Source organism: Fulmarus glacialis, unplaced genomic scaffold, assembly GCF_000690835.1.
Source record: "Fulmarus glacialis isolate BGI_N327 unplaced genomic scaffold, ASM69083v1 scaffold8383, whole genome shotgun sequence".
Taxonomy (NCBI): Eukaryota; Metazoa; Chordata; class Aves; order Procellariiformes; family Procellariidae; genus Fulmarus; species Fulmarus glacialis.
Genome location: NW_009202228.1, coordinates 21,429 through 43,398, shown reverse-complemented (window position 1 = coordinate 43,398; position 21,970 = coordinate 21,429). Strand labels below are relative to the sequence as shown.

The following is a 21,970-nucleotide window of genomic DNA, read 5'->3' as shown; positions in this document are numbered from 1 at the left end:
GGTCGGCGTGTGGTGCTGCCCGCCGCCTCGGTGGCGGTTCCAGTAACGGTCCCGTCCCTTGTCGCCCCCTCTCTCCCCCCCCAAGGGCACTATGAACGAGGAGCAGTTTGTGAGCATCGACCTGGACGATGACAACGTCTGCAGCGTCTGCAAGCTGGGGACCGAGAAGGAAACGCTGTCGTTCTGCCACGTTTGTTTTGAGCTGAACATCGAAGGTAAAATGTCAGTAGGAGTCACCTGGCGCGAACTTCATCCCTAGACCGCCTAGCTTGGAGCTGAACGCAAACGGATCTTACCTGAAAGCTTTCGTAAAGGCTTAGGTTTGAAAACGTGTGTATTTATATTTAGAAAGTTTTCTTGCTGGCCAAACTAGTTTGTTAGGCTCCTAAATAGCTTATTACCAGTAAAGGTGGGTGCCCTAGGTGCACTCGCGCCTGCTCCTTTAGGTGTGAAGATGTGCCCCCCTTTCAGGAGTGTCTGAAATGCCCTGGTGTTACTTTCATCTTCTGGAATTAGACCTCTGGTGTTAGTTGAGATCGGAAGGAGTTTTTGTTCTGCCCTTATTCAGGGTTTTTGTTCAATAGTTAGAGGAGTCTATGTATAAAATTTACTTTAAATTGCAAGCGTAATAGGTTTTTTTGGAAGCAGATGAATGTTTCACTTTCACTAGAAATACTCAGAGGATTATTTACTTTTGCTTTCATAAGGTGATAATACACGTAATATGATAAAACTGGGTTCATTGTCAAAGCTTCTTAAAGTTTGCAAATTATAATGTAGGAATTTTGTTTTTTAAAAGACTAATCTTGTAAGCATCATCTCTGGCCTCCAAAATGGTATTTTTAGAATTTCAAACCTTCTTTTGCTAAAGAATTTACTCAAGTTGTTTCTCTTCTTCATGTATGAATCAAGTGTTGGGTATGAATGAGCAGTAGATTAGTTATTTCCCTTTTTTAAGTCAAATAAGAATTTTTTGAAAATACAAGTATTGTTGCTTGATTTTTTGGGCAACAAAGTGATTTGTTCCAGTTATATAAAGTGGTATTTGCCAATTTTACGTGCATGTGACTACCTAGAGTAATCTGTATTGGTATGGGGCGATTGAATATGAAGATCTTAATACTATTATGTGAATAGTCCCACTTCTTGATGTCAGTGAGATTTGCTGTGTCTCTGATATGTATGAGAGTACACTAAAGGTCTTAAGATCAAGTCTTTCTGAGAGTAAAATGCTACTACATGTGAGCACTGTACCCAGTGATGTAATCGCTTATTCTGAACCCTAGAAGCATAAAACTGACTGGAATGTAGGGGGCTGGAAGGATATGTATTCCATACACTGTTTCTACTGTGCATCTGACTTTTAATGCATGTATAGGTAATAAAATGTTATTCTTACCTTACAGAAATCTGAAAAATGCACTAGCAAATTGGAATCGCTTTTAAATACTGAGTACTGTGTTTTGATTTAAAAAAAAAAAAAAAGTGATGCCTTTAAGGTCTTTGTTGCTGCTAGAGGCAATATATTTTAATCTGAACACTACTTTCATACTTCAGTAGCAATTTGCCTGCTTTATGCTTTTGTTTAGAAGAGACATGCTTGTATATTTGCACTTTTTACTAAAATTCAGAGCAGCTATCTAACCTGAGACAACCTGTCAGTCTGCTTGAGTTTTCTTACTGCTTTAAAGTGATAGGCTTATGGTTCTCAGTATGAACTGAAGTTAAGATGTTTCTCTCTATAGGCTTTAAAATGAGAAAAAAACATATTGCTATAATGAGAATTAAGTATTTAGATTACATTCAGAATCTAGTTTTGTTTTGGAAGTGTTGAAGCAAATGAAACAGGAGGGATTAAAAAATTGCTGGATGTTTCTATGCTCCGTTGTTTGACAAATCCACAGCTTATCTCAAAGTTACTTGTTATGGATATTACTTTGCAAAATTATCATGTGTTTTTAGCTGGAAAAGCTTTTTTTTTTTCCCCCTGGAACTCTAAGTGGACTTGATAATAGTAAAGACTTAATCTGTGCAGCAGACTACTTTGCATAATCTTCTAAAGTTTCAGTTAATTTAAAAGAAGACTACTTGAACAGAATACTGATGAAAGCTCACCTGAAATTACATGAACCATTATATTCTTAATCTTTATTTTGCATAGTAAAAGAAAAGTATTAATATCTTTGATCAGTATAGCATCAAAATACCTCAATTTCTGATATTCTCACTTCTGCGTACCACTTTGAAAAGATGTACTGTCACTGCTTTTATAGAGGGAGGAGGCTTAAGGATGGCAGAGGTTGTGTAAAGTGACTTTATAAAGAATCATTATAAGACTTTTTAGCTGAACCACTGCGTGAGCCAGCCCTTTACCATATCCATGGTCATGCTCTTACTACTTTTGACATACCTATTGCATTCCTGTATTTTCCTGTGACAAAGACTATGGTTTATATACATCTAAAATAACAATCTTTTGGCAGCCCTGGGTAGGGAATGAAATGGATAATTCACTAACTCAGAATGTTTTACTAGATGTTTTTATACTAACCTCCTGCGTATATTTTAATGAAGTCCAAATGCATTACAACATAGCTACTTGTTGAACGGAATTAAGTTGTACGAACTCTGTAGATGTGCTATCCCACGCTTACAAATAAGTGTCATTTTCACTAATAGTTTGTCTTTTTATTTAACATTATATTTAAAAATCCAAGCAATTAAAATATGTATATATATTTTTAAGTAATTCAGGAAGTTAAATAGGCTATTCTAAAAAGATACTCATGCAACAGCTAGGACAGTGCTTAAGGCTTGCTCATTTTTCGTGTTGATGTGTATGCATAACTTCTCCCTCTGAAGTAGGAAATAGCTGCTGTTCAAGAACGGGCAGGCTGTTAGTGACAACATCTCAGCGTCTTGCAGGATGCTTAAGTATTCCCACTGTTTGCAGCACCCTGTTAACTTCCATGTGTTAAGAACTGTCTGACTTAAGGGGAATGTGTAGCAGCTCTTCCATCTTTCCTGACCATCCAGTCCTCACTAGGAGGTGGGTCAGGATAGAAGGGAGCATTGCAGGTGCATGAGCAAGGGCAAGTGGTGGACTTGGCAGTGTTAGGTTTACGGTTGGGCTTGATGATCTTAAAGATCTTTTCCAACCTAAATGATTCTATGATTCTATGAGTCTATGCATGAAGTTCTGGAAGTAGGTTTCCCAATTTCCTTTTTTAAAAGGGTGTCATATTCTAGTGCTTTAACAAAACTCATGAGAGGAATTCTGTTTCCCTTTGTGCCAGCATCTGATTGCTTAAAGCTGTCTATGGTAAATCCATGCACTTGAAACTGATCTAGCCCAAGACTTAACCACCTGAACCCCCTCTGAAACAGACTTTCTCAAATGTATATAAACATAACACTACAGAAATATAATTTACTTAGCAGCACTTAATTGCATTATAGTTTAGTATTGGTGAATCTTTGTATCTTCTGACATCTGTGAGTTCAACAGATGTTGAACAGCTGTACAAGTTTGCTTGTGTGTAGACGGTAATGTTGTTGATCGTCTTGGTTAAGTAAGATGAGTAATTAGAAATGAGCAAATCAGAGACCATCCCCATCTGTAATGACTCAACAGACTTCTTCCTGGATCAGTATTGTGATGTGTCTCAGCCCTTACCTTTCTGACATTGGGGTGTTTTTTTGTAATCTTTATGACGTTCGGACAGTAGCTCAATAATGATACATAACGGGGGGGGGTGGGGGCGGAAATCGAGTTGTTCTTATAGTCCTTTATAGAGAAGACTGCTATACAGAAAGCTTAATCTATGATCTGCCTTAACTAAATAACTGCTGAGTGTTGCTGAATGAGGAAGTTAGTTACTGTGTCATAAAACCTTTGTTTTTTATCAGAAATCAGGTCTTCATCATAATTGTTTTTAATAATAGATTTTTAGTCTTTTAATGAAATAAAATGATAGCTTAGCCTAAAATGTGATTATGCTTCTTACTAAGTTCAGTTAATTCACAGAAACCACTGGTTTGAGCGCTGTTTGGAGTTCAGCTATGGTGTCCATCCCAGAATTTATTCAGGAGTGATGTATATGGATTATAGGGTCTGTTTCCCTGAAGTTGACTGAAAGAGTGGTAGCAAAGGGAGGACAAAAGGGAAAATGGACATGCAGAATAAACAGAAAGCCAAGATGCAGATTTAAACTTTCTCCTATTACATGTCATCAACCTTTCTTGAACAATGAAAGATTAACGTTCTTAGAGTTTAATAGTGCTAATCTTCAGTCTAAACGGTGGAGCGGGGGAGGTGGTGTCTCTTGAAAGGATGGTATTTTTGTCCCTATTGCACTTGCTCTTTCAGTTCACTTAGTTTTCATGCTCAGGGAAGCTGGGTGGACTAAGCTACAGATAAATACTTTTATTGCAAAACTAGCTTTTGCGTCTGAAGGATCATTATTGGGTGATTTAGCACAACAGAATACTAACATGATTCTTAAACTTTAAAATATGCAAAGTGCTTACATATAAAATACTAAACTAACATTTTGAGAAACAAAGCTGATTCTGTACAGTGGTTTTAAAGTTCTAGATGGGGTTTAGAATATCCTGGTGGTGTGGGTCTGCCGGAGTTTAATGTTGGCTTTTGTTTGCCTTGTGCAGGCGAAGTGAACATCAGCAGAGATTGTTGTGTACTGTTTTGTTTTTCTGAGTAGGTGTCACACTAGTAATCTATGGATTGAAACAGGAAACGTTTTAAATTCATATGTAACTAGATTGCATAAGCCAGGAAATTGTGTTGTGTTAGTTTGAGACAGACTTCTCCTTTTTAATTTCATTATATGGGAAAATTATTAACTGAACTCTGGTAGCAAATGTATAATACTAACAACAGATCTGCAGTTATAACTGGAGGGTGGGGGGAAAAATATATGAACACACAAAAATATATGTATGTGTGTGTGTATGTATAAAAGCTGTCTGTATGTGTATATATCAACAAAACAACCCCCTCTGCCTGAATATGGTGTCCCTACAAGCTGCTTTGAAATTCCAGTTGTAGGGTTTCCACATAAGAATGCGGTGCCGTGCAAAGATACCTGACTGTGCTCTAATTCTCCTGTGAAGAGGCTGTAACCGTCTATCCTGCGTTTCACAGAGCACGCCGCGGCAGCTAGAGTGCTAAGCAGTTGTGCTGCCTGTCGTTCTGCTTAGAGTTGTTCAGATATCTTCACGTGGAAATGCATTGTGCAATGCTGATGTGTCCTTCTTTAATGCACGCTTTGTGATCTTCTGGACAATGCCTGTGGAAATCCCAGCTTCAGGAACTTAATACTTGAATGTATTTGTTCAAACATCGGAGTTGTCTCTGAAGGTTTCAAAGTTGACAGTCTATAATAATTATGGTTTAGCTTTACATTATTTGTCATAGATCTTAACCTGGTTTTATGCTGTTGTGTCTTAATGCAGAATTGTTTAAAAATCTGTGAGTTTCCTGAAATTCAAGGGTTTGTAACGGAGATAAAACCATAATAGAAGGGGAAAATCTGATTGTTTGAGCTGATTTTTATTCACTCTTTTGCTTATCTGATGCTGCTAACTACGATAATATCATGGAGAATGCTAGCTGACAAGCAAACTGGCTTGCTTCCATTTCTGTTTAGAGTTGAACAACAGCTGAATAGTAAATGACAGTCCGTATCCCAGGTCTTGCAATATAAAAGAAGAGATAGTGTAAGTACTGGACATCTATTCTCCTGATTCATGTTAAGATAGCTACATTTCCATGGTCCTTTAAAGTGCTGATAGACTCATAGCATTTGAGGCAATCTCAGGATCAGGTTGGTGCATTCCAGTCTCCCGGTTGAGACAAAGATGTTATAAATAAATCTGTCTTATTGCATAGCTTGTTTCCTGTCAAGATCTATAAAATCTTGTGTAATATCCTCATTCTGTGTTCTTAACAACTAAACCTTTTTTTTTTTAAAAGCTGTAAGCACTCAAATTTTACTTTTTTCCTTCTTACACCCTACAGAAGAATATCTCACTGAAATAAAATGGGTTGTAAGGTGTAGCTGAAAAGATTGGAAACTGCTGTTTTAATTTCATTCTGTTCCAGAATATTACACGTCCTTATTTTTTTCAATGTTAATGAAATAATAACCAATACGATATATTATTCTGGCAACAAAAGCTAAAAAATTTCATCATCGCCCTTTAGGCTAGACAAATGAGAACTTGTTTTAAGGTAGCATTTACAGTCCGGGGGTATGACTCATTTCTGCGAACTTGAATGGACTTGTGGAACTAGCTGCAGTTTCCAGTAAACCACTTAACTATGAATTCGAGTCCAAACATAGTTGGAGATGCTATTCTTAATCTTCTAAGTGCTATATAAGTACTGCTGAGTAATAGTAGAGCTGTGTGGCTACTAAAAGTACATTTTTGAATTATCTGTGTGTAAATTTGGGAGGTTTGTACATGCAAACAAGTAGATTGAGCAGTTACGTTACTTACCTGGCATCATCCAGAATGCAGAAATATTGTCTCATGGCTTCCACTCTCTTCTAGGTCAGTTTAATTGATTTTTCTTACAAAGTGTAAGACATCTTTAACATAGTAGTTCTTGTAGTAAAGTTTTCATCAGAATGTATTGGCTTGTCTAATACAGTAGTAAAGTCTCTTCTTAGATAGCAAAGTAGTTTATAGGGAACATGAATTTTGAAAATGTGTTTAAAGGGTCAATTGGATCTCTGTTCTGTCTTATACAGGATGTGTTTGCTATGTGCTAAAATACAAAGGAGCTAATAGAAATGCAGTGGGAGATGATTTGTGTGCACACCTGATGTATGGAATGCACTGGCTTTATCATATGAAAGTGAGGAGAGAACTTTAATTTATGAACAAGATAATATCTAGTCTTTACCATGTGTCTGTTTTTGGAAGTTAATGAATGGCACTGGCATTTTCCTTCTAGCCAGTCTAATAAATCATAAGATTTAACTCTCAAATGAAACTGCATGCATACACTTAAAAATAGCAGTTGGCTTTAAGTCTTGTCAGGCAGATGTGTTGGAGATATGTCTCTAATGATCCCATTTTTCAGTGTTGGCAGGATTGTACAACTGAAGAATATCAGTTTTCCCCACCCTTTGTCATTTAGATGTGTGGATGACTTGCTGTCTTAGGTCATCATGGGCTGGTGTTATTTAATGTATTTTGAACAGGTCTTGGGAGCTGCTCTTCTGTTATAAGAACCCCCCCTCTTTCAGCACTTCTAACGAGCAGACTAATACGCAGCCGTGGCTTAAAATAGATGAACACGAGCATTTAATGTTTTGTGAAGCATTTCCCTGTCTGCTGCAGGCCTTAGCCCTGCACAGTAGGTAAACCAAACCTGAGCTCGTCTGGCCTTAGCGTTCCCAGTGGACACTAGCAGTTGTTCAGGGGCTGTTTCATGAGCAGGCTAAACATCCCTGTTTCAAGAGCGGCACTGTATGTGTGTGAGGTGGGTGGCTGAGGCGAGCGGCAGCTGGACTGTGTAGTGAAAGCCGGCGCTCTTAAAGTAGGCACTTTTCACAAGGGTTCTTGCTTACTTACAGGATTAAAAGAGAAAGCATAGGTTCCTATAACAAATCTTTCTAGAGTTAACTATTTAGGATGAGGTGAAGTGTGCCTGAGAAGCGTTTCTTCACTGGCTATGAAGGCAGTCTCCACAACTAGCTAAAACTAGAGGTGGACCTTGTCTAAGTGTTCTGACTTAAACAGATAATTTCACCCATGTTGCCAGTACTGTACAAATTTGTATTATGGAGTGCATTCACCCTCCTTTGACTGTCCTTAATAACCACATATACTTTACACATTTATGGAAGCTGTATGTATGGTGGATGTTAGCATTATACTGAGAAGGCAGCTTTTCCTTTTTCTATGGTCAGGTATAAATCTTACCTATAAGTATTTGTAAATTCTTTAATGGAACTTTAATGTGGCTTTAGTTAACGAATGTCGTCGTACAAACTTTAATTGACTATTCATGTGTCTAGAAGTATTCTTGTTAATTTTAGTTCACTCCGTCTTAAATTCTGGGCTTTTTTTTTCCTCTTCAGCTGCTCAAGCTGTGGTTATTCACCATTGCAAAAACAATTAGTTTCCAGCATTGCATTATAAATTGCTAAGGAGGGAATGCAGGCTTTCTTTCACATTATTTTCAACTGATGGAGCTGAAAGACCAAATAAGAATGTTTTTAAAAAAAGAATAACAAACAAAAAACCCCGCTGTGGAAGGTAAACAAGCAGGCTAATGATCACTGTTTTTTTTTAATGAAAACATATGTTTTTGAGGGGATGTGAAGTGGTCTTGGTATTCAAGAGCGTTCCTTTTGAATTGAACTTGTTCATTATTATTATAATCTCCAAATAAGACAACTATTCTAGCCAGCTTTATATATAAATGTGAGCAAACATTTCAACTTAGTTCTGTATCTTTACCATGAAGAAAAGTTATACATAGTCCTCGAAGAATCAGTTGCAAAGGCAGAAATAAAGTCTTTGTAGACTTCTTCCCTTAACAAAAAAAAAAAAACACCCAGAACTTTAATATGATGGAAACTGATTTACTTTCAAGTACAAATGCTTTAAAATGGAGTAGAATTTACTGAGATGTGATCACACACCTGGTTATATGGTAAATATTCTCCCTGCTCTCCACTACTTTGCACTTACGAATAACTAGAAGTTACAAAAATGTGTACTACTTCATAAACTGCCTGATTGCTAGTCATTCATTTACAGAATTATTTTGCACGAGTGGATTAGGACTCATAATGTTGAGAACTGTACCAGTATAGAGGAAGAGTTTCTGCCTTGCATAGCTTACAAATTGAAATACTCAAAAAAATTTTTATTGCCTAAATACTAGGCTCTTAAATAAGCAGCCATGTTCTTAGAAGTGCTCAACATACAAAGATGTTGCTGGGTAAAATGATACCATTCGTATTTCATCTAGGAGACATGAGTTACCAGAATCGGAAGCAAATAATGGATGGTAAACACTTACTTACGTTCTTTTATGATTTGTCTTGAGGTTTGGCATCATCCTGTGAATATTGCTCACTTGAGGAATGATCTCTGGCGTGAGCTTGTTTCCTAATAGAATCTGCTGTCTTAAGTTAGTTAGATACGGTCTTCTAGATGTTATTGAATTTTGGTGGTGGTTTTTTTTTCCCTGCAGATGAAACTTTCCTGCTCTGGATGGTTGTGGGCTTTTTGCTGCTTTTTGAGGTTCTTTTTCCTTCTCTGAAAAAATAAGTATGAAGGGTAGGGCATACTTGGACATAGTCTGCAATCCTATTCTTGGGAAATAAGACATGGGTCAAATGTGCACATACATACAAATGTGAAAAAAAAATGTTGATGGTTGTATGATTGCTGACTTGAAGAGCCAGCCAAAAAATAAAAAGGTTGAGATGGGTATTAGCAAACATGAACATTGAGACAGAACTGAAACCCTGTGAAAATCCCCAGAACTGACAATAACTGTTTATCAAAATTATGATACTACTTCTTGTAATGCACAGAAGTCTTATCTTGCTTTATTCGTCTCTTTGTGTATAGTGTTAAATAAAGTAATGAGTCTTCTAAAACTGAATCATCTTTATATATGATTTGTTTGATCCATGCCAGTTTACCAGCTGGTAGATTTTTCTGCAGTTGTGATGAAGGGAAAAATATTAAGTAATCTGAGTGGAGTATTAAGTCTTACTGAAAAGAAATAGGCATCTTTTCTGCCTCATAAAGCTGATGGTATTGCCCACCACAGAAGGATTTGTGTCAAAAAAAGTACTCTTACTTGCTCTAATACTGGTACATCATTACTAGTTTGTGCTGGCACAGCAGCTGCTGTGAACGCTCAGCTCTTGGGATGCAATTCCAGAAGGTTAGTGGCTGATGTTATTTACATCCTCTGGAAAGGACTAATTGTCACCTTAGTACAAAAGAAAGATTGAGGGTTGTTTTGTTGTTGGTTTTTTTGTTTTTGCATATGTTTGTTACAGTAGAAATCTAAACCAGTTATGTGAAAGCTGAAGCAAGTTTGTTAGCAATTCTGCAAAAAAATGGTTTGGTTTGGTGCATTTTCTGTGCCTTACTATATTGAAGAGTATTTAGATAGACACTTTTTTGTTTATTTTCGGTGGAGTAAGAGATGGGGAAGGCTGTAAATTCTGGTCTTGGCAGGGGGGTGGCATATTCTTGTATACTGGAAGTGTTTTGTAATAACTTGCTCTATGTTCAGAAATAGTGACATTATGGCTAATATGTGACATAAATAGCAAAACTTAGACTTTTGAAGTAACATTTTTTCTCCTGTAATAGTTGCTAATTTCAGGCATACCCGATATTACTGAGTTCTGATAAAATAGATTTCTTTGAGTAGCATGCCTCTGAAGTGGGGAAGTTAACAGTGTTCAGAACTCTTAAAAAAGATAAATTTGTCAGAAGGAAAGACTTGAGTAACCTTGAGCTTATGGCTTAAAAATAAGATGCTGCACTTTTCTTTTTTTGTATAACTGAAACTGTGTGTGGTTTATTTTGTGTGGTGTCACATCCTTGTCCTATTGGACAAGTAACATGTTATTCTCATGGAAATAAGCCTCAAACAAATTTTTTTGAAGTGAGACTGCAGTATTCTATCATTTGTTGTGCAGGTGTTTCTTTTGTGATTGCCCCAGGAGTGATAGTGTGTATATGTGAGGAAACGTAGTCTGACCTGCTTCTTCAGATGTGCCAGGCAGAGGACTTAACTGCAAGAGGCAATGCCTCTAGAACTAGCTCTGGAAATATTTCATTACACTTGCAAGATTCAGTTTTTCTGTTTTTAATTGAAACAGTTTTCCCTAGTTTTGGGGAAAGAGGAGATGCAGGGAAGAATAAGGAGAAATTGGTAGGTATGTTTGATTTTCTGAGTTGGGAGAAGGGTGGTATCCTGAGAGCAAAACAGACGTTAGTGCCTATTAGCAGCCGTGAACTAGAAACAGTCTGTGCAAAACTGCATTTGTCCCAGATTTACTATCTGTGCTTTCTGCAGTTCTCTTCCCTCTTCTTCACCAAATCTTCAAGTATTTGCTTTAGACAGGATTACTCTGTCCTGTGATCAGAAGACATTGGCTTCATTCATTCATCTTATGGTCAAATTGTTAGGTGGGTTCCTGAGCATTACTGTATAGAAAATTGTGTAAAATTTGTTTTTCGGCCAACCTGACGACGTTTTCTGTAAGTGAAAGAAAGCGCTGTAAGCATCAGCAGCGTAGCATATGGAAGAATCATTTGGGTAAAGCAAGTAACGTTGAACAAATCAGTCTGTTTCTGCAGGGTTTGCAGTGTTATGAATATACACCTTGTAACTTCAATTGACAGTGTTTGCTCTTCCTTAATGGCTTAAAGATTTAAGGGTTTCCATCATGGTACTTAAGTTAAGCAGACTTGCTGTATTTAAACTGTACTGATAAGTCATGAAAACAAATTACTTGTCTTTTCTTGTTTTCACTAGAAATGTTTATTTTGGTTTTTTAAAGTCTCTGTAGAGATAGAGAGGGAAAATAGCCTTGCAAGTAGGCAGCAGATCATGTAGAGCTTAAGAAAAGTTAGTGAATGTCTGTTTGCTGAAAGAGGTTGAAAGGTATTTTGAGGTGTAGAGTGAGAATCTTGACTCTGTACCCATGAAGACAACATCTGTCTTTGTACTTTGCTTGGGAACTTCCTTCTTAAAAGGTGCCTCTGGGTAGGGTATGGTTTTTGTTTGTTCTAATGCTTAGTTCATGGACAGAAGGAGTGTCTGTTTTCATGACCTTACCTTTCTTCCCTGCTGCGAAGATCAAGATAAATTCCACTGCTGTCCTCTTCCATTTTCCACTCTTTTTGTCATTTTGCCCCATAAATTTTGTGTACGAGTCTCACAGTCTTGATCAAAACAGTAATGCTCTTGAGTTTCAATGCTGCCCAAAGAGTGGAAAATCAAAAATTTGTAATGGCTACTCTCAATGTTTGAACTCTCCAACTTGAAACACCAGTTACCAGCAAGTGAGATAATCAAATTTAAGTGCTTGGATTTGTTTTCAGTAGTTTCCTGTTAAGAATTTTACCTTTGTAGCTTAGTTTTGAGAGTAGTTTGGGATTTTGCAGAATTTAATCACTTAAAAAAACAACTTACCATTTGTTAATCGTTTGGGATGGGGGACTTAAAGTTTACCACAAGAATTTAAGTCAGATGTAACTGAGAATTGTTGTAACATGTAGCTTTCTGCTAATTGCTTGTTAAAGTCTCTATTACCAAATTGTTACTTGTTGCATTTTGTGGTTTTTCTTTTATTTTAATCACTTTTATCTATTTCTGTGCTAAAAGGTAAAATGGCTGCAGCTTGGTTCATGTCGGTTTTTTTCAAAGATCAAATTACGTTATCATATGTTGGTTTAAATATTCTGGCTTTAGTAAGCGTTGAGCACTTTCAACCAGTGGTTCACAGGTATATTATTTGTTATTTGAATGAGGAACTAGTTTGACAGAATTGTTTTTCATTATATTGGGAACTTCCCAAGTAGTGTACTGGGTGTTGAGATAAATGTTGCACTGTTCAATATTCTGGAGTTGGATACTGAATCTACTGCATAGGTGAATCTGAAGAAAAATAAATATCCACTGAAGTTGCAGAAGGTAATTTTGTGCTGGAGTACTATTAACTTTCTGAAATAGTCATTTCTCATACCATCTGTGTTCACTCACCAACTGTAGATCTTCACAGATTGTGTTCCTTTTTAACACGTCAATCACTATCAATTACTTTGAGGTTTGAATAAGTTACCTGCTGTAGCTATATGGATAGTCTGTGAAGGAGGACAAGCAAAGAGGAAAATAAACATCCATCTTACATGAAATAAATTTCAGGACAGTTTAATGTTGGCAAGTGCCCACAGTATTAGAACTTGCTTCTCTAGCTAGGCTACAGGCTCGTACCAATGCAAAATAATTCAGACTTCAGTCTTAGTTTATTATGTTTGACCACTTGGATGACACAAGCCCGCACACTGCTGTATTTGTTGAGCAGATGGCTCGTAGCATGATCCATAGAAGATGGGAGCATGAATGACTGCTCTCAAAATGCTCTTCAGTATTGTTCTATAGAACTGTCTGATATATGGTTGGGATTATTTTACTTCTGCAGCTTAGACATTTGTGTGTAGGTGTGATGCAATATGTACAGAGTTAGCAGTTTGCTTCATCTGTGTTATCATCTGAGAGGCACATGCAGGTAATCTCTAAGACCTGCACTAGAGATTACTGTGTACAAAACACTTTGTATGGTAAGGACTCAAGACTGAGTGGAATTTCAAAAAATTTTAAGAGTATGACATATCCTGGTTTACTTCAGTGATTAGACTGTTAATAGGAAAGCATTAGTTAAGTTTTTGTTTTCTTGGTTGCTTGTGAGTAAAGATTTTGAAAAATTAGTTGAGTATACAGTAAGTGAACTTTTTTCTATTGTGTCTTTACAGGAGTACCAAAGTCAGATCTTCTACATACAAGATCTTTAAGGGGGCACAGAGACTGCTTTGAAAAATTCCACTTAATAGCAAATCAGGACTGCCCACGATCAAAGCTCTCTAAAAGTCCATATGCGGAAGTAAAAAACATCTTGAGCAAAAAAATTAACTGGATCATACAGTATGCACAAAACAAGGATTTAGACTCTGATCCTGAAAGCTCAAAAACATCTCAACACCAGCTTTTTAACTTCAGACATCAGACTGATAGAAAATTACTCCCACAGTTCGACTCCCCAGTACCTAGATACTCCGCAAAATGGATAGAGGGGAATTCTGGAGGCATCTCGAGCTGCTCACAAACTCTTTTGGAACAAAGAGAATCCACTGATTTCAGACTTGGTGTATTACAAGAAACAGGTGCTACCTTCTGTTGCAGCAGTGTTTTGTGGTCTAATCACAACCAAGCCCAGAAAGCTGAAAAAGCTGAAGGGGGTTCACTCACCAGTGTTCATACAAGGCACCCTCAATACAGCAGGGAAGAACGTAAGTATATAGCTATTTACATGCAACCTAGCAGGCAAGTGCGTTCTTTGAAATATCTCTTGACTGCTTAATGTCCCCACAGGGCATCAATTCACAACCTGAAATGCAGCTTTTGACAGTTTGGAGTTACTGTAAAATTTGTGAAGAAAAAGGCTACATGGCTAAGCAAATAGTGTGGAGGGTATGGTTGGTGTGTGGGTTTTGTTTGGTTGTTTTTTTAATTTTGCTGTTAGTTATACTCCAGTGTGATACAGGACAGGCCTAATTTGCGCAAAAAAAAATTACTGTTACGGTTGATTGCAGTCACTTTCATGTGTCAGTCCTGGCAGTTGCACAGACCTGCCTGTGGAGATTACTAAGCCCCTGAAAACAGCTGTTTTATTGAACTTGTACGGTGCCTTGAGTTACATTTTACAGAGAGCTGCCCTAAGCAATAGGGGAGATTAGAGGTAAGGTAGCAGAGCAAACTTATGAAACAACATAAAAAGTTAAACACTCTTAATAGTAGCAGACTTCCCTTGTGCATTTTACTATTTTTTTTTTTTCTTCTGCTTATTGAGCATAAGAAGATGGGAAGGCCCTTATGCCACCATGTCCTCTGAAAGGCTGTGGCGGTAGACCAGAGCAATTCTTTTGATGACTGTGGTGATACTGAAAGCAGCGGAAAATATTTAAGAAGAAGGTGACTAGAAGAAGTATTTAGAAAAATCTAGGATATTATAGTGTCTCTCGAATTGGCCTACATGAAATGTGCTAGGAGTAAGGTCCTAAAGATCTCTGCAGTTACCATCCTGCTTTTAGAACAGTGCCTGGCCCTAAACTTGAATACATCCACTCTTACTTCTGTAGATGAGAAAAGTAGTTGGAGAGGGTTTGTGAATTTCAAAAGACCTGAGAAAGAAGACAAAAAAAATGGTAAAATATTCAGTGGAAAATGAGGTAATGAAAAAAAAGTAGTAATGGAATTCAGAAGAGAGAGTGGGAAAGAGGTACTGTAAAAAGTTGGAATCTGTTTCTTTAGGCTCCCGGTTTTTTAACAAAGTAACAAACCTGTCCTTGCAAAGTTCGGTCATTTCACATTCTTTATAAAAGGATTTTATTTAACTGCTGTATGATGCTTCATTTTGCATTTGTAGTGAATTAGTAGTCTTAAAGCCGTAAATCAAAACAGATATACTGTGCTGTTTGACCACCTGTCCTCTGGAGGCATAAATTGGGATTACATAAATCAGGACAGCAGTTAACAGAGGAATTATGAAAGCTTGACCTGGTTTACGGGGTTATCTAACTGAAGTTAGTGACTTGGAATTTATCTCTCTGATCTCTGATTTTGGGATGGGGGAACATAAAGTTCTTTTGAGCACGATAACAGAATTTTTTTTTCTTCTATCATCACTGCATAATGCACTTTTGAGGCATTTTTGCTTTGCATTATAAGGGTTTTTTTTAATCTTTTTACAGTATTTAGCTTTAAAAGACATTCATTTGGAGACTCTATGATTATATAAAGTTTGTATTTTAGGGAAAAACTTAGCTTTCTCTGCCAGAATTAGGTGCCACCTTATTGCAGTACCTACACTGTAACAACGTAGCATTCTACTAAAAAAAATACATTGTTAATGTAGCTGTAAATAGCTTGGTCAATATTTCTTTATAATTTACCTCAGCCATGGATAGAATAATCTTTTATTTAAATTTGATATTCTGTTCCTTCTCCCTTTCCCTTCTGTATCAGAATTATGCAGCATGAAACAATCCTGACCTGGTACACAGGAAATGTGTGAACCTGCCTACCGGGTTGATAAAATGTTGATGAAAGTAACGAAGAAATGGGAAGTAACATCCCACCACTGAGTATAGGAACGGGGGAAAAATTTTTGAATTTCTTTGTAAAGCTGTCAATTACTATATTAAATCCAGTCAGGGTTTTCATGGAGCTTAAAAAGTGTTAACTTAAGGGATGGTAAGATGTGAGAAAGGCATCTTCTGTTCTATCGATAGCTGAAGGTAGGAAGGAGCACCACTGTACCTGGCTGTTGGAGGAGAAAGGTGGACCTGTTTCTCTCTTAAATGGCCTTATGTCTTGAGTAACAGGTAGGTTATCTTAGCTATTGCCAACTTCTTTGGTTTGGCAATAGCAAGAGAATGTTAATATCCTACAACTGCAAGATGTGAGAAGGGTTGAAAGAGAAGGCTTAGAATAATGAAATAGTCCTGTGGGTAAGTAAAAACCATCCTTTTCAGAATTTATGCTTTAAACGTACAGTATAGAAAATGCTTGCACTGAGAAATCTCTGTACAAAAGCTGCGCGATTGCAGCAGTGGTTTTTCCTAAGTATGCAGTGAGAGCTTTGCTAAGCTGCAGCATTGTTCAAAAACAAAATTTTAAAATTACGATGTCTTAAAGCTTGTTTCAGTACCCTGTATCCTTCCGTGGTGATCAGGATTGTCACTTTTCACTCTGCTGCCTGGGGCATCTCAGCAGCAGGCGTGGCACCAACCCGCGCCCACCACTGCTGGCTCGAAGGGTTTCTAGGAAGCAGGCCAGTGCTTCCTTGCTTGCTGCAGTTGGTCAAGGGCAGTGCAGAATACCTGCACAATTCCATCCTCTGAGGTTTAATGTATATTTTCGATGAGGATGATCAATGTGCACATAACCTGAGGTACAGAAGGGCTTTCGAATGATGCAGAGGGTCTTTTAGTTCTCAGTAGGAACATAGCACAAGAAAGTGAGAAGTAAACCTATTTTTATATGTTGGTCTTTGTATCAAACTAAGATTTTTCTTCATTTGTCACTGAGTTACTCAGTGGAAACTGTATACATCATTATTATTATTATTATATGTATAAGGCTCAAAACTTGATAGCCAAAACAGGTAGCTGTGTGCTGAAAATTCTGTCCAGAAGCCGTTTCCTGTAGGCTTGCAAACGTAGCAGGACTTATCTCGGAATTGTCCGCTTGCCCACAATTAAACAGACATACGTGCAGGGGTTACGCTGTGGAAACCATGTTTTGCAGTCAGAAGAAAGTAAAGCATTTAAAAGCGTCAAGCAATTCTGATTCTGGACACTTCTGTTTTGAGGGCTTGAGTTTCCAGCTTTTTGACGTTGAAGAAAGGGCTTTCCCGTGGAGTAAATCCTTATCTATGTCAACATAAAAGAGAGTTTTCAAACTTTCCTCAGATGACTGATAAATAATGTTGCCTCTGACTTACTGCCACACATCTGTTGATTGTTAGGATGCAAATGATGACAATTTGAGAAAATGGGAGTCTGCTTAGAGATGCTTATGTGACTTCGGTAGTAGTAATAACCGATTTTATTGTTTCAGTGACTATGATGACTCCTGGAGAGTTAAAGCAACTTAATGAAAAACTGCTCAAGCAAATCCAGGGTGAGAATTTTTCAATACTCTTTTGTTTTGCGTTTGTGTTGCTTTGTAATAGAAGATCTTCTTTAAAAAAGAAATTGTGATGGCTTTACTGTCAGCTGAGTTTTGAACTGAAATCTCTGTATATCATGTTTCCACATTAAAAAAAAAAAAAAAACTTCTAGGTGCTCTTATTATGTAACCTCCTTGGGCATTGCAAACTGGCAATGAATAAAGTATTTTCTTTAAGTTTTTTGACTGGAATAACTTCATTTTGAGTCATAAACTGATCCACCTTGGCTCAGGTCACCTAAAACTATAAACTGGTGATCCTGTTCAGTTTACAATGCATACACCAAGCTGTGCTGGAACCAGAAAAAATGGTGTTCTTGTGCATCCGCCCGCTTAAATGTCTGTGCCTCTGTCTTAGTAATGTTTGGCGCTGCTTCTTAACTCTATGAAAAGTACGGGAACCAAGTGCAATTAACCTAATAACGTTCTTGCAGATGTGTTTGAAGAGCTGACGCAGCAAGTTCAAGAAAAGGACTCTTTGGCCTCAGAGCTCAATGTCCGTCACATTGCTATTGAGCAGCTGCTGAAGAACTACTCCAAACTGCCGTGTCTACAGATGGGACGAGCAGGGATGAAATCAAATGTCCCCATATAAAGGGGATACAACCTATATCCCCCTATAGAGCTAACTTTCCCTAACAGCTTTGATAACCATTAAGTACAGCTGCACGGATATTTAGAAGCTTTTGAGGAAACTTGGGCAGCTTTCTCTTTGCATTCAATAATCCATGAGAAGTCTCATTCCACTTTGGTTTTAACAAAAAAGGCGAATATTTTAGATATTAAAATCTACTGTAATAAGGTTTATTCACACTTAGGGCTTTTTTCCCATAACTATACATGACCCTTGAAATGAATTCTGTGTTTTGTTGATAATAAAATTGTTTCTAACAAAGAATGACCTGAAGCCTGTAAACCTGCCTCCTTCATACAGAGGAAAAATAAAAATTTGAGTGTTGATCAGGTCTGATCATGTTACATCCAAAAGAGCTTTAAGGGGAGAACAGTATTAATGAAACTCCTGTTTTCTTATTTATTATGAGCAATATTTTATTATTGAAATTTTATACTAAATAAATATCACTATTTTAGGTACTTTTCCAGATCTCTTTATAAAATGTCCGAATTACTCTGTGTAATGTTTATGCCTTGTGTATGATTGTTTATCCTTTTTCAGGTCTGTATCTTTCATGATACAATTAAAAAAAAAAAAAAAATCTTGTTTCCCAAAGAGATGAATTTCACACGTTAAAGAAAAAAATGTGGTGGTGCATCACTTATTTTTATTAGCTTTATAACTGAAGAATTTGGTTCATGAGATGTTTTAAGAAAAAAAAAAAATCACAGCACTTCCTTTAAATTAAAAAAAAAATCCCATACTTTGGTTTTAATGCATAGAAGTTGAAGTTGTTTTATATGTGTGAAATTTTCAATGCTGAAAAATTACTTCGAAGAAACTAAATAAATTTGTAATACTACATTACCTTGTTACGAGTTTTTTTTATAAAGTTGGATCAGACCATGATAAAGTGTTTTCACTTTGAAATACAAATAGTAATGATACATTGTAAAACAGAACAGTGTCTGCTTTTTTAAAACTTCTATCGGTCTACCACACTGAGAAATCCTAGTTAATCTTTGCCAAAAAGACCGTAGAGCTGCATTGTGTAACTGAAAGTTGCTGAGTTGCACTGAAGAAGTCAGGGATGGGGGGAGAAACTTCCTCCCCCACACACTAATGTTAAAGTCTTTGTGCTTTCTGATTTTATCACTTCAAGTAAAAACAGGGAGTAATTTATACAGCTGAGCTGAAAGAATGACTAGCATGAAGAAAGGTTAAGATTTGATTTTAAAATCAAACTGAGAAGTAAGCTGAAGTTCAGACTAGGTTTGTTGATTGCCCTCCCTATAGTGATATCTGGACTACATAGGACAGGTTGGTTAATTTTACTTTTTTTTTTCCCGTAATGCATTTCTGCAAGGGCCCTGAAAGGGGTTTGGAACAGCTTGAGAGTACGCGTGAGAGGGGACTTGAACTTGTCCATCTCCGAGTGTTTTGTGGTTTAGGAGGGGGAAAAATGATTAGTGTCATTGCTTGCGTATGCAAGTGGGCTATAAGTAAATGTGCACTAGCTAATCTGTAATTATAGTTGTCAGAAGAGGGATTAATCTCCATCTGCAAGTCTATAAACCTTATTAATACAGTACTAAGGTAATTGCTAGTGTAAGGTGAGAGGAGAAATACTGTTGTTACTTGTACCTGTGAACATGACCATCATACAGTCCGAATGAGAATTCCCCGGGTGTCTGATCAGACTGATGAGGGGCTCAATTTCACTTCACTGACAGTGAGGAGAATTAAGTTGTACTTGTACTTTTGCTGTTTGCTCATGTGGGAACTAAAAGCATAGCATCTACAATTTAAGTCCTTCCTACTACATTTCTGTATTTTATTTTCATTACATTAGGTTTTCAATCCAAACAAGGTTGTGGGGCCTTATTTTGGTTTTAAGATGGATTATAATTAGGAAGGATAACTTCCGGGGCACATAAGTTGTGGAAGCACAAATTCTTTTTTATCATTTGCCCTCAACACAATTGTGAGTCGGGGAAAAGGAAAGCATACACCTAGCCTATGTGCTTAAAAGCAAGTAACAATATAGCTGTTTCTTCTTAAGCTCAAGATGCAGAGGGGGTCAGCATGTACCCCAGATATCTGGCAGCTCTGAACTGGAGTTGCTGCTGCACATCTCCGTAGCCCAGAGGAGTTCAAGAAGATAGAAGTCGCTGTGTTCTTGGGTACTTCAGTTTAAAATAATGTGCTGTAAGAAAATGCTGGTACTATCACACGCAAGCGATTTCTTTCCTCATTGCTCTCCTGACTTGCACTGGGAAATCTGTCTGGTGTAAATCTTGCATTAGATCTGAGTTGTTTCTGTATATGAAATGCTGATCCTTCAGATAGGAGATGCGTGTATTTTGAGTGAGTAGTGAACAAGATTTATGCAAGGTGTGGGGGGAAGACTTGCTTTTGCAAAAGTGGTATTTGAGGCTATGAACACCTATCAAATAAAATCCAATTTGAGACTCTTTAACAGCTTAAAACTTAGCAGTTTTCATTTGCATTATAAGCTATCGCTTATTTAAAATGGTAAAAAGAATTGGCCAGAAAGTGGCATACTTAAACAGAAGGATCTTAATGAAATGCTCTCTGAAAAGATAGGCAGAATTGCTACAGATGGGTTTTTTGGGGGGTTTTTTGCAATTGCAAAGTGGTAAAGGGCAGAAACCGAATTCTGTTTTTTAACAGAGGAATATATTACCAATAAAAATATTTATCTAAAATGAATCTTAAAACCTTTTGTTACTTCATTTGTATTTCAGTGCCTGGAGACTACAACAGTGAGAACACAGCTGGATCTAAGGCTCAATTAGACAGTAATTAAATTCACAAGGAGGAGTCTTGCTTGATCAAAATGAGATCCGTATGAGTATAAAAGAGCATACTGCAAAGTTAGATCTGTTTAAGAGCTTAATCTGTTACTTCCATGCAGATTCTTTCTTTTCTAGGAGCAACTCGGCAACTGCATTATAAAAATGTTGCTTTCCCTTTTTCCTAACTTGAGATCTCCCGTTGGGCAGGGATATTCTGTTAGCACCCCCAGTGACAATGCGTGCTCTGGTTTCCATGCCGACAGGCCATTTCCAGAAAATGGGTAGGGGGCTTGGGGCTTGTTGCTGCTTTTTAATTACTCAAACCCTAGGAACAGAATTGACTTTTTTGTTTGTTTTTATTATAAATATTTCTGCCACATTAACACTTTCTAGATAATGCAACTGTTTATGTCAAAATTGGAAATGCTAATTACATGTAGCAAATATGTAATAGATTGCACGGGCAGTTAAATTTGTTTTGCAATTACAAGATTTAGGCTGACTTATACATACTTAAATACTGAGATTTAATTTTGAGGGAAATGTAATAAAGCAATCTGTTAATTTCTTTTTCAGATTAACAGATTGCTTACTTTATTAATTTTTCCCCAGGGCTTTGGTTCTAAGAATGAATAAAATGTTGTTTCTGTTTTTTACTGGATATAAAATTAGTGATGTATAACTGAAACAACATTAAGGCAACTGCGTCTCTAGTAATAGCATTGAAGCTATTGAAGTTGGTTGGATCGCATGTTAAGAAAATTTTCACACAGTAGCTGTGGTTCTAAAAAGTCTCAAAATCATTTTTCTGGCTAAAGAAAGAAAGGGTTTAAATTCATAAAGAATGCAAGTGTATCTATTGGTTTTTAAGAAATCCTTTTTATTGTATTGTGTGAAGCAGCCATCTGTTCACTTTTGCAGTGATTAAATATGTTAGCATCTCTTGGCTTAAAGTTTTCAAATTATGATTTCATAAGGACGTTATATTAAGACTGTGTGTTGGAA

General features: G+C 37.0%; 1 protein-coding gene across 1 annotated transcript; it reads left to right on the top strand.

Moving 5' to 3' along the window:
* The first annotated feature begins 89 nt into the window (after positions 1–89).
* Positions 90–18,965, top strand: LOC104074167 (chromosome unknown open reading frame, human C21orf91). The gene is made up of 4 exons (XM_009574205.1): positions 90–215; positions 13,555–14,088; positions 17,420–17,482; positions 17,965–18,965. The coding sequence occupies exons 1-4, from the start codon at positions 92–94 to the stop codon at positions 18,123–18,125; spliced, it is 882 nt and encodes a 293-aa protein (XP_009572500.1). The 5' UTR covers positions 90–91; the 3' UTR covers positions 18,126–18,965.
* The last annotated feature ends 3,005 nt before the right edge of the window (positions 18,966–21,970 follow it).